At 44.8% G+C, this 13,185-nt stretch overlaps 1 protein-coding gene across 1 annotated transcript in view; it reads right to left on the bottom strand.

Moving 5' to 3' along the window:
• TYRO3 (TYRO3 protein tyrosine kinase) overlaps positions 1-13,185 on the bottom strand; it is a 42,318-nt gene that overhangs the window by 19,075 nt on the left and 10,058 nt on the right. The window contains exons 5-8 of the mRNA XM_009999573.1: positions 9,224-9,339; positions 6,199-6,376; positions 5,588-5,730; positions 3,518-3,662 (exon numbers count right to left, since the gene is read on the bottom strand). Of these exons, the coding sequence (XP_009997875.1) occupies positions 3,518-3,662; positions 5,588-5,730; positions 6,199-6,376; positions 9,224-9,339 (582 nt within the window). The remainder of the gene's footprint in view (positions 1-3,517; positions 3,663-5,587; positions 5,731-6,198; positions 6,377-9,223; positions 9,340-13,185) is intronic.

Here is a 13,185-nt window from a genome sequence, read left to right as displayed (position 1 = left end):
AAGAGTGAGTTGCCTCTCCTCCCTCAACTCTTTCTCTCTCCCATTTCCCATACCCCTCTTTTCCAGCTGCCTTATGCCTTAAAACTACAAGCAGCAGAAAGAAGGCAGTATCAGATGAGCTTAAATGAGTATTCAGGAGTCCTTTGATGATGAGAGAACCCCTTTTACTTCTGTAGCAGACTTTATATCACAAAGGTTTGCAAAGAACATAATCCAAGAGTCTTACTGCATACCATCAAGAAGATTACAGATAGGGAAAAGCTACTAGACCACTCTGTTCCTCACTCCACAATGAAAGGAGGTTTCTACTGACAATGTTTCTGAAAATACTAAAACAATCTTTGTTAATAGTGCACAAGATCTCTGCATGAGCAGGGTGGAGCTCCCACTAGCTTTGCTGTGATGACAAATATGACTTAAAGTTTATACAAGCTTAGTCATCCTTACTGCCACACTGGGAGCTGGGCAGAAACCACCCCTGGCATTTCTCACACAAAGCAACCAGTGCCAGTCGAGGAAAGGACAGCGACTTGTATTTTCTATCAGGCCTGAAACAAAACTGCAGTCTTCCTGCAGCTCTGCTTTCAAGACCTGTCAGTGTTTCCACAGTGAACCTTTATTTCTAGCCTGTTAAGCCTGTGAAGAAATAGATGTGCTTTCAGACAGCATTTAGCCAAAACAAGCACCAATTCTGATGTTACTTTTTTTGAAGTGGTTTGTAAATAAAAACCAACAAACATTTTGTGCTTTCAGGATTATCCCATTCCAGCTCCCTGTAAAATGCAAACCATATACATTTCCTGGGGCTTCTTGCCAGTGTTGGCCATTTTCCAAAGGGATCTTCTATTCCTTTCAGGTACTAGTCTCTGTATTTGGCTGCCACAGAAAATAACTCAGCAAAAAGCAGGAGAGTAAAATTGATGGAGCCGGTGCCCAACCTCTAGCAGAGTCAGCTCTGTATCTCCACACTCCTTCATTCTGCTTTTAATGATCTGAGGGCTTTCATCCTGCAGTAACCGTGTGCTCACACATAACTGCCAGCACTGACTTCAGAACCAGTGTGCTGGTTCTGGTACAGTTTCAGTAGCAGGAGAGGGGCCCCAATGGTGGCTCCTGTAATAAGCTATTAAAAAGCTCCCCCAACTCAGGTAGCCAAGGGTCATCAGAGAGATGAATGAACTGCTGTAAGACCTGAGCAGAGAGCAAGCAAAAAAAGCTGTGCTGGAGAGGTGAAAGGCAGTGCTGAGGTGGACATCCCAAGACTGATGAGGAAGAAGGGGAAGAAGCTGCCCAAGCAGAAGTTTCCCTGCAACCCATGGTGAGATGTCAGGCTGCCCCCTGCACTCACACAGGAATGTGGTGGAACATTCCCTGAAGGCACTAGGAGGGGGGAACTTGGGACTTGCTGCCAGTGGACTCTGATTATGCAGCTTTGGAAGACCCCAGCACCAGGGGAGTTTGTTCCCGAAGCAGCCCCTGACTCTGTGGGAAGCCCAGGCTGGAGCAGCTCCAGACCTCGTGGGAAGGACTCATGAAGGAGAGGTTCCTGGAGGACTCTCTGCCGTGGGATGGACCCCATGGGGAAGCAGGGAGGACTGTAAGGAATCCTTCTTCCTGAGGAGGAAGGAGAAGCAGGAACCACCAGCCTGTGAACTGACTCTAAACCCCATCCCCTGTCCCCTGTGCCGCTGGGGGGAAGGAGGGAGAGAAACCGGGAACAAAGGGATTTGGGCCCGGGAAGAAGGGAGGGGTGGGGGTAACATATGCAAGCCCTGCTTTATTTTTCCCCAAGTCGAGTGTGTTTTGCGAGGACTGTAAATGGTGAGTGAACCCTCCTTGTCCTTGTCTCGACCCACGAGCTTCTAGTTGCCCCGTGTCCTCCCCATCCCAGTGTGTGTGAAGGGGAAGGGAGGGGGGAAGTTAAGTGGGTGGCCACGTGGCTGGTTCCTTGCTGTCCTGTTAGGCCCAAGCCACGACAGCCAGGCTGCCGAAGGGTATTTCTGAGTCCTATGCAGGTTAAAACCAGCATTAGATGCATTGCTGCAAGTAAAGCTACAGTTCTCTCCTGGTTACTCTACCTCTATCCCTACCTCCTGCTTGCCTGGGAACTCCCCTCCAGATTCCCCATGTGATAACTCCTAAGTGTGAAGTGATCAGAAAGGATCAATGTCCGCATGACTCCTCAAAAGACACATGGGTTGGAAAGAAAGCAGCAGCAGAGGGGTCAACAACAGAGATTAGAAACTGCTGTCTTGTCCTGTCACAGGCACTGGGAACAAAACCTCAGGGGACTGTGGGATTTTTTGCATGATCACACAATGCTGTCTTCGTATCACAGACATGGAACCTTAGGGGCTGGAAGGGACCTCGAAAGATCATCCAGTCCAACCCCCCTGCCAGAGCAGGATCACCCAGAGCACATCACACGGGAACGCATCCAGGTGGGTTTTGAATGTCTCCAGTGAAGGAGACTCCACAGCCTCTCTGGGCAGCCTGTCCCAGTGCTCTGTCACTCTCACAGTAAAGAAGTTTCTTCTAATGTTTACGTGGAACCTCCTATGCTCCAGTTTGCACCCATTGCCCCTTGTCCTATCACTGGACATCACTGTAAAAAGCCTGGCTCCATCCTCCTGACACTTGCCCTTAACTTATTTGTAAACATTGATGAGGTCACCCCTCAGCCTCCTCTGCTCCAAGCTAAAATATAAGTAAGTGTCCACCAATATATATTTTTATTCTGAACCTATTCCTCTTAGCTGTTCTACAGTTATCTTCACAAGCAACATTCTTCTTTCCTTTCTACCCACATCCCCATATAACATCCTGTCCTTCTCCATAGCCTGACCCCTGTTTCCTGTTCACTGTGAAAAACAAGCAGCAAGCAAACCAGCACAGATAAGCCTAAATGCTCTGTATCATCAGGAATGCACTCCACACACATATGTTCTTTGCCTTCAAAAAACCCTTCCACGTGGTGCCAGGTGCACAGGACAGATTCTGTACCATCATCTCCCTCTTCTACCAGGAGCTCCACTTTTCCATGGAGAGAGCTAAATTGTATTAATATAAACATGTTCAGTTCAAAAGCATTACAAAACCCTACGTGGACATGGTTTAAAGCAGGCTCAACTGAAATTAGTCAGGAATGGCTTCAAATTAAATCAAAGAAGAGAACCTATGTTAGAGGAGTTTTCTGTCACATTTACTCTTGTAAATGTGGGTGGCCTAAGTCTAAATGAAGCACTTCAAACCTTCATCTACATTTTTTATATTGTCTCCCCTTACTCTGCTCTGCACTAAGCACAGCAAAAGCCTGTTAAAGAAGACAGAAGCTGTTTTGTTTATACCAGTTCTTTAAAAATTATTTAATTTCTACTCTGCTTGTAGAAGTGTGATGTTGCATAAAGCCACATGACTCAGTCAGCTGTAAACACCAAAAGGAGAAGAGTCAGAGAAAAACAGTCCCAGCACTTCTGACTTTTTTCTCCAAAGTGAAGGGAAGACAGTGGACACTTACCCATGACCTCTTTGGCTTCAAGCAGGAAGAGGTCACTCCAGGGCCCACATCCTGCAGAGTTCAGCACACACACTCTGATGATGAGGTCTTTGAGAGGATTCCACGTTGTGAGATTAGCTTTTGTATCCTGTACGATCATCTCCCCCTGAGAGCAAATGGCAACAAACTGTAAACTGCCTCAATCGTGGAATCATAGAATGGCTTGGGTTTGAAGGCATCTTAAAGATCATCTAGTTCCAGCCCTCCTGCCAAGGGCAGGGACACCTCCTACTTGAACAGGTTGCTCTGAGCCCCATCCAACCTGGCCTTGAACACTTCCAGGGAGGGGGCATCCACAACCACCCTGGGCAACCTGTGCTAGTGTCTCACCAAAGAATTTCTTCCTAATGTCTGACCTAAATCTCCTCTTAAACCAGCTTAAAACCATTACCCCTCATCCTACCACTACATGCCATTGTAAAAAGTCCCCCTCCAGTGAAAGCCCCTTCAGGTACTGGAAGGCCACTATAAGGTCTTCCCAAAGCCTTCTCTCTTCTCCAGGCTGAACAGCCCCAACTCTCTCAGCCTGTCTTCACAGAAGAGGTGCTCCAGCCCTTGGATCATCTTTGTAGCCCTCCTCTGGACTCAGTCCAAGGGCTCCATGTACATCTTGTGTTGGGGGCTCCAGAACTGGACACAGTACTCCAGGTGGGGCTTCACAAGAGCAGAATAGAGGAGGAAAATCACCTCCCTTGACCTTCTGGCCACATTTCTTTTGATGCAGCCCCGGGTATGGTTGGCTAAGGAATCTAGTATAAAGCATCACCCTTAAAACTAAACCAGACCACTACTCTCTACTTCATTGGTGCTATAACAAAGGTTGGGAGTTGTGACTCTTGGATCCTAGTCTCAGTTTTGCCACTAACTTGAGCTATTATCTGGGGTTTCTCTTCTCAAAAACTGCTAATAGCTTCCCAGGGTGCACAGAAGATAGGAGGTTTAGTGATTTCCCCCTCTGAGATCCTCCCATGGAATTTGCTATAGAAATGTTTTTGTTTTGGTTTGGGGTTTTTTTCTGCCATTAAAAGATACACCTCCTTCTTGTGGCTAACATACTGCAAAGCATCTGACAACCCAAGGAGGAGTCTTGTCTGTTTTAACTTGTTGACCAAAGCCCGAATGACTTCTGAATTTCACGGCCAGTTTTCAGTTAGGATAGCAAGGCCAACATTTTTTCAGCAATTTTGTGGATTTTCTTCATACACATCAATTGCAGTAAACTCATGAAGATTTGGCTGTCACGACTGACACAATGTAAATTCGATAGGAACTCTAAAAATTGTCATTCAAAGTCAATGACACTGACCTAGTATGAAATGGGTCACACAAAAAAGGAAATAAGTCTTTCTTCCCCCTAGCTGTCTCTAATTACAGGCTTGTTCATAATTAATAAGTACTGGATAAATACATATTAAGAAGCAAGAAACCATAACAAATGCTGTGAACTTCAAAGGCAGTAGATACCTGGGAAACGTCAATGCTGAACAACAAATGAAAGGCCTTCTACCTAGACAGGGTCCTTTCAACTCCCTACATATTATAAATGAAATAAAGGAATCTGCTACTTTCTTTCTGTGATTTACAGTACAACTCATTCACTTGTTAAATACACCTTTGCTGCTAAGGTTTGGAAAGCAAAGAAAGTCCCAGTCCCAGGTGAGAGAAATCCCAGATCTTGCACTGTCTGAGCTGCCTTTGGAACAACCTTAAAAAGGGAGGCATGGATGAACTGAATTCTCTCTATATTGTCCTTGTAAAAAGAATGTCAGAGAACTGGTCTGTCTACAGATGAGTATTCAAGTGAAGGAACTGTGAATATGCCAGGAATGGAGAAAGGGGCCTAAATCTTGAGGCCAAATACTGAGGAGTTATGGAGCATCAGAATAGATCCATTTACACAAAAGCAATGCCAGCAATCTAGTCCCCTGGTATGAATACTGAAAAAAAGGACCCTAGTGCCTAAAAAATGTAATAATATGAGCATTCTCCAGCTCTCTGCCAGATGTCTCAGCTCCCCTCTCCTTCTGTTACCTGAGTTACATTATCCTGAATCCATTCCAGCCTGTAGCCCAGGACATTTTCTTTCAGCACATCTGGAGCCACACCTTCCCACTCCAAAATCAGACCAGGATCTCTTTGGATGACATGGATATTTTGTGGGGTGCTGCTGGGAGCTGAAAGCACAGGACAGAACACAATCACTCTCTGCAGGAAAATAAGGCACTATCCACAGTGAAAACTGCTGAAAAGACAGTTTCATCCTCTTCCCTGACGTCAGCCTGAAGAGTAAACGTGAGGGGAGACAACAACTTTGGCAAGCCACCACGTTTGCTTCAAGTGGAGAAGATAAGATTGGTCAGTGTCTCATTTCCTTCTGAGATCCCAAGAATCTCAGAGAGCCAATGGGACATATGCCCAGCATGCAGAAGTCCTCTGGCTGGATCAACTTGTGTATCACACATCATTGCTGTTACTCACATTCGACTCCACATTATTCTGTTACGTGTTAGAGTGGACAAACCATCTGACAGCATAATGTGTCCTGCATTTCAGAACTAGCAAGGAGGAGTGCAATGAAGATTGTTACACTTTCTTTTTCAAACTCAGAACTGCTTTCCCGTTCTTGTCTGCTATTTGCTTACCGAGCTCCAGGGTCTGGAAATAAACCCTGTCAGTGAAAGGGGAGCTGCCCATCTCATTGCTGCACTGCACACGGACGCTGTAGTTGGTGGAATGCTTCAGGCCTTGCACACCATAGGCAAAGGGGGGCACTGGGGTGACTTCAGTGGAGACCTCTTGGCCATCTGGTGACTCAGCTACCTGTGCCAAGAGTGAAATGAAGACTGTTACCATAAGCTATATGATTAACAGGTCCAGAGGGATAAGAATCCATTTCATGGTTGGCTTAGGAATGTGCAAGAATGGTACCAGTAGTGTTTAAAATACTGAAAAAGGAGTTGTCAAACTAAGATTAATGAGCCACAGCTTTATTTGGTTTAAGTGACATCACTCTCCTAACTCTGTCAGTACAACAATTTTCCACCAGTTGAAAATTTGGTTCCATATTTTAAAACATTTCCTTACCTAGGTTACAAATTCTACAGTTGATTATTATTTCCTTCAAATACAACTAGATGTGCTTGCTGCTTTGATTGCCAGCAACTGGATTCTGGGGCTTGTCTAAATTTGGGCAATGAAAATTGGTAGATCAACTTCCCTGTTGCCTGGTGTCACCTTTTTCCCAACTCCCTTTCCAGAAGTTTGTATATTGTCAGTTTTGTAGTGGATTAAAGACATAGTAGATGCTGGTGGCTAGATTCAACCACGCTGTTCCAAATTAAACAGAAAACTTTTTACCACTCCTGCAACCCTTTTTTTTTTTCCCCAAATCTGAGCTTTCAAACAATATGAATGTTAATTTAAATCTGATATCACTGTGTGCTTTTAGTGCACAGATGGGTTCAATATTCCTGCTTTTGTACTGACAATAGCAGAAATCACTGCATAGATCTCAGGCTCAGCCTATCTTTCTTCTCTGGAGCATATGAGATAGCAAATCTGGGAGTAAAAGCAAGGGGTACTGACAAAAGTGAAACACTCAGGTGGAATTTATACCACAGTCTTTCTCCCTTTCTCCCTGCCCCTTTGCTCATTCTCACATGCACTTCTGGCCCACTGATTTCCTTGGCTAATAAAAAGGAAGAATCTCAAGTTTCCTTAATAGAATCATGTATTGTTGTCATTATCAGCATCATCCAAAGCAGGGCAAAAACAAGCAGACTTCTGAGTAAAACCCTGTCAATTTGATTAAGTTTTTCTGTTCAACAGGCTGAAGGGTCAGGGCTCTTACATCTGCCCTCTGTATGCCCTGGAGCACACCAGTGTGTGTACAGGGCTAGTAACTGTGCTGTCCCCAGAAGCAACCTGCCTGTCTGAACACAGTGCTCTCAGGGCCCCCCCTAGAACTCCTGAGAGCCAGAAAACCTCAGCCAAGTTTCAGTCCCCCTTCTCTTTCTGGGAGGCTGCGAGCCTGAGTGTAATCATGGGGAGCCAGCAGCGTGCACATTTTCACATGGAAATGTGGGTCAATGTCTCTCACAAAATCTCTCAGTGTGGGAGACAGGGGAAGCAGGGCTTTCTGTCGGTGCAGGATTCCTGCCAAGTTACCCTGCCCCCAGATCCAAACGCAGGAACTTCGTCTTCCCCAAACAGAACAGAAAAGGCTTAGAAAAGTGGTGAGAGACTGCTGAGTGGACAGAAACTGGGCTGCTCTGGTTCAGCCTCTTTTCCACATGTCCCATCCCCCCCCACCCCGTCCCTGCCAAAAGTGAGAGGGGGAACTCAAAACCCAGGGTGATTAGCATTGCAGCAGTGCGAGCCAGAGAGAAGAGGCTGTTCCCACTGGAGATACTCGCATTGTAAATCAGAGGAAGAAAACCATTTTCAAAAAGAACAGAGGCAGCAACAAAACCCAGAGACTGGGGCCAGCTACATTCAGGCCTTCTTTCTGCCAGTCAGTTAGAACAAGATGATGTTTTCTTTTACTTATGAAAGGAAATAAACATCAGAGCATGAAATCTCTGGTTTCCTCCCCAGATAAAAAGAGGACTGCAAGTAAATTAGCTAGGCTGCTTCCAGCATACCTTGTTTTAATCCTCCTAACATAGTTGGCAACATCCCATAGAAATTCCACTCCAGCTCACATTGCTGCTGTAATCAGGCAGGGAAAGCACAGGAGCCCAATATTCACACCTGGCAGATAAATCCATGGGGAATGTGCCTAGCTGTGATTGCATGGCCTGCTTCAGGAATTACCATTTCTTTCTGACACTTGGTTACCAGCTGTTTGATCTGATTTTACAGTTAAGTGTGCAAAGTTAGAAACTAACTCTGCTTGAAGTTGGACACAAACCACTGTTCCCAGGAACCTAAAGAAGCAGACCAGTTTTTCAGAGATGTTGAGTACTCAGCATCTGGTACAACTAGAGAATATTTATTATCGCCCTTGATTTTCTGTGCAGAATTGGTCTTTGACAATGGAAAACCAATCAAGATTTACAGGCAGGGTGTAAAATTACTCAGAAACATAAAAACAGGCCTGACTTTGTATAAAAAAGCCCGGTCTGTGTCCTGTCTCCATAATCCCCACTTTTCCTCTACCACATCCTATACTTTGCAAGTTCTTCAACCCTTGGACTCAGCAGCATGTTCAGATCCAAGCATTTCCTCTGGCACTGCAGAGCACAGGACTGAGCTGGCATGGGAGTCATAGGCCACTGCAGTGGACCAAGTTACCCAGGGCCAGCTCCTTCATGCTGTGAGCACCCTGCAGCCATCCAAGGACACATGTGTGTTCACATGTGCTGCAGCGTATGACTCTGCATGGAGTAGCTGCCACAGAGCAACCGATGGGATAACCTGCCAGAAGGGATAATGGAGCCAGTCTCAAATTCTCAACTGGACACCTCATGCTCCAAACTGGCCCAGCTGTTTGGCACCTATTTATGCTCTGAGTTGCATCCTCTTAAGTTTCCATGTTTTGAAACTGTGGATAAAGAATTCAGACACTGCTATAAAATAAAGACAGCAGAAGTTGGCCTAAGCAGTGTTGTGGCTCGGGGAGTCCCATTCTACATGCAGGGTTGGGGGAGTGCAGAGGGGCCATACCTGAAGAGTGCAAGAGTGGAGGGGTGCGTGGCCATCAAATCCTGGCACCCAGACCACGCTGGCATTGCTGCTGGTGACTTGGCTTACAGTTAGATTGAGAGGCGGCAGAGGCATGGCTACAAGGGAAACAAAGAGACCTTTCAGTATACTCAGAACTAAGCAGGTATTCACATAAAGTGGCAGAGGCTTGAGGCTAGGAATTATGCAATGAAACCACTAACAGGAATGGTACAATATCACATCTAAGCGAGTGATCCTGACTGTTGTGAATGAAACTATTATCTTAACATTGAACAAGCTATTGGCACCCGTTCGTTAATAGCCCAGCAGACTTGCTTGATGCAGTGGTTGATCTCTTTGATCACGCCAGTCTGCGATGTTTACACCTTGGCTACTCAGTCCTCTTCCCTGCCCCCTCCACTGCAATGCATGACCCAGCACTGGGCACACCATTGCCTGTGGACCTACACTGTGAACCAAATCAGGGCTGTAAAATCCCTTCTCAGGCTCAGTCCAGGCCACGAAAGCCAGCTCTGCCGAAGGTGTTTTGCTGTTCTGACAGGAATACCCCGCAGCTGGATTTGCAGCCATGCTGTGAAAGTGCTGCCTCCAGGTGTCCATTACAAACCCTTCCCAAAACACCCTGGGATGGCTCCTGGACTGAAGCTGTGTCTCATCCTCCAGGCTTGGGATGCATGAACTCGGAAAGCATTATAGAGCAGCAATTGGAGGCAAAGTGACTGCCTCTTCCATGGCTGATTGCACACTTACAAATAAAGGGCAGAGCCAAGAACAAAACCAGGAACCCCAGACTGGCCTTTTAATCAGATGTCTGTGCTTCTACCCCCACACAGCAGCCAGAGAGTGCTGCACCCCCTCCCTGCTCTCACTCAGACCACACACCTCCATCACCACAGGGGGTCTGGCATGTTGTCCCATTAACCTGAGCTCTGGTTTCAGTTTAGGATCCTCAGTGCTTTCCTTTGTCTTCTCTTTTTCTCCCATGGTAATTCCACAGTTACTTCCTGTTCTTCCCAATACACCCCTCACCAGCTCTTTCTCACTCCTCACTCTGTTTTCTTTAGGTACCTCACTCCTGAAAAAATTACCAGCTTCATGAAGACTAACCTCTCCCTTGACCTTTTGCTCATTGAAAAAAATCCTGCACTGCTGCCACGAGTAACACTTTTCCTGCAGCTCCTCAACAAGTAGTACCCTCAGCAGTTCTCTTTCAAAAACCCAATAGTCCTCAGGACAGGGCACTGCCTACAGACCAAATTTTCCACCTCTCCTGAGCTGTATCCAGTGGAAAGCAGCAGTAAAGAAATAATTACAAACGTGGATTCCAGCAGTTGCATCTTCTACTCTGCCAGAGAGCACCTTTGTCCCTCACTGCACTGATGACAACCACAATACTGACTTCAGCATTTGCACAGGACCATCTTGCAAGGGAAATGCTTAGACCAAAGCTCCCTCTCAGAACTCTAAAGAGGGCCCAGAAGGGAAGATGGGGCAGGGGATAGATTGTGCCATAGATTAACCCTATAAAGCTTTTGCTGTCTGGTTAACTAGTTACTAGAACTCAGGGCAGGGGGCTGCCACTTAGATAAGAACTGTGTGTGTGGGAGGGAGGTGGGGCAACAGAGCACTGGGGTGGACGATGGCCAATGTGTTCTTTGCCCTTCAATGAAAGATCTTTGTGAATTAACTTACAACTCTTCTGAGTCTTGGATTCTTTCCCTTTTCATGTTGGGTATTCAGGTTTGGAGCCATGTTTTCACTCCTTCCTTGGGTATTACTGAAAAATTGCCCTTCACTCAAGTTGCATAATAGTAACTTTTGGGTTTAGCAACAGGTAATTTTAAACACTGGATAGCAGGCCCAAAGGAGGCATGGGTTATACCACCAAGGAAAAGAAACAATCAACTGCTAACACATCCACTCTGCAATGGAGACAGCCACTGAACAGGGTAGGCTGTTTCTGGGTGGCTGTTTCCTGTTGTGCTCTGAAACACAGAATACGACCCTAAAAGTCTTAGCTGCACACATGAAGGAGAGCACAGCCAGTCTGAAAACAGGATCTTGAGTGTTAACATAATGAGAGTTAATTTAATCTGTGCTTGTAGAGTGGCTGGAACAATGGGGTGCTGAACATGCTGGGGACTATGGGCTACAATAACAGTCATTTTCTGCTTGGAGTAAACCCAGCACATTGTGGGCACTACAGAGAATAGATAATGAACAACAGCAGCAGCAGCAAATAGGAGGAAATGTTAACAGTTTGTAAATGTCCTAGCAAAAATATTTGCCACTGAAAACACAGAAGAAACAAATTGTTTAATAAATCGTAGGAAGACTTGAGTCCTCATTAGCAGATGGATTTGTGTAAGAGAGGAAGGCCCTGACCATGCATGTACAGACAACTACTCCCAGGAGTAATTTCATTAAAATCTACATTTTCATATGATCAAGGACTAAATAAACACTGTCTAGGCCTGCTCCTATTCTTGTTGATGCTCTTGTTAGGAGCTTTGCTTTAATTTTACCAAGGTCTGCACTAGTTCTTCAAAACTTCTGCTCTTTAGAAGAGTGTCATCACTTCCTTAAGTTTGTAACTACTCTTTCAGACATGTATTTGAGGCATTACAGGTAGAACTTCAACAACTACAACACTGGAGTTGCTCTTTAAACCAGTTTTTTTATCTCTAGGACAATCCATATACTAGTGAAACATCTACTGAATCGTGCACACACAAGCATGTGATGGTGATAACTCCCTCCCAAAGAGATTGTGTGGACTCATTAGCTGATGAGTGACCACTATGGGGCAGTTTTAGCTAGATGTAATTGCTAGGAAATGCAAGAATTCTGAGGACTGTAACCCATCATCTTATGAATGGCTAAAAATAAAATATTAAAAAATCAGTGTTACAAAATTTTTTTTAAAAAGTTTGTTTATGCGAAATGTTATTTCAAATTACAGCTTGATGAGAATTTTTAAAAACATCATAGCTTTGTGAACTAAATTCTATCCCAGGATAAAAATATCTACAGAAGACATATTCCACAATAACTAACTCCCCCTGTGTAGACGAGCCTTTAAGGCAACAACTCCAAACACTTTTAAATTAAGTTATAAATCTTACTAGTCCAGCACACTGCATTCTTGGCATAGCAGTAACCACAATGTCCTGAAGAAAAATACACTCTAAGAGCAGTAGATCTACAGCTGGATTCTAAGCTACTATTTAATGGATATTGGCTAATATAACTATGAGTTCTGAAACAGACATAAATGCTTCTTATTCGTGCTGAGAGAGAAGTTACTACTTGGAACAAACTGTTTTTGTGACATGCCTCTCCTGGAACTGATAATCATGTCATTTAATCCACATTAAAGAATGACTAAAAATTCAAATGCAGAAACATCTCAACATGAACAGGTGGGGAAGAGCTGATTGCTCTGATTATCCTTGTTTCAGTCACTTGGAGGAACAGGGGAAACGTGACATGAACTTTGGGGCTTTCAAATGGCAACTGGTCAGGCAGAGGCTAGAAATTACTTGTTGGAATGAATTTTTAAAGAACAAAGAATTAAAAAAATAAAATCCATTAAAACAGTGTGGATAAGCAAACTTTACTGGCCACTGGTGACTACCTTCCTTGTCTTTTTTCAGCATCTAGTGTGATGCCAATGGAAGCAAGCAGAAGTAAAGGCCTCTTTAGCTCTAATAAGATCCATCTATCTCCAAGAAGGAAAATTTCCCCAGCTACAGATCTATATTCAGCTTAATCTCTCACAAACAGTTTAACTGTTCTGACTCTCTCCTTTTCAAACAAAAACTGTTCTTTGGCACCACATTTCCACTCCTGAATCAGATGTGTTTTATTTTCAACAGCCTGGGATACAGCCCTGCACAACAAGCAGAAACTGCTGTTAGAGCACAAAGCACTTTTTGAAC

This window comes from Chaetura pelagica, unplaced genomic scaffold, assembly GCF_000747805.2.
Source record: "Chaetura pelagica isolate M959 unplaced genomic scaffold, ChaPel_1.0 scaffold55, whole genome shotgun sequence".
In the NCBI taxonomy this organism is placed as follows: Eukaryota; Metazoa; Chordata; class Aves; order Apodiformes; family Apodidae; genus Chaetura; species Chaetura pelagica.
The sequence above is the reverse complement of the archived record's forward strand: the minus strand, read 5'-3'. Positions and strand labels throughout refer to the sequence as shown.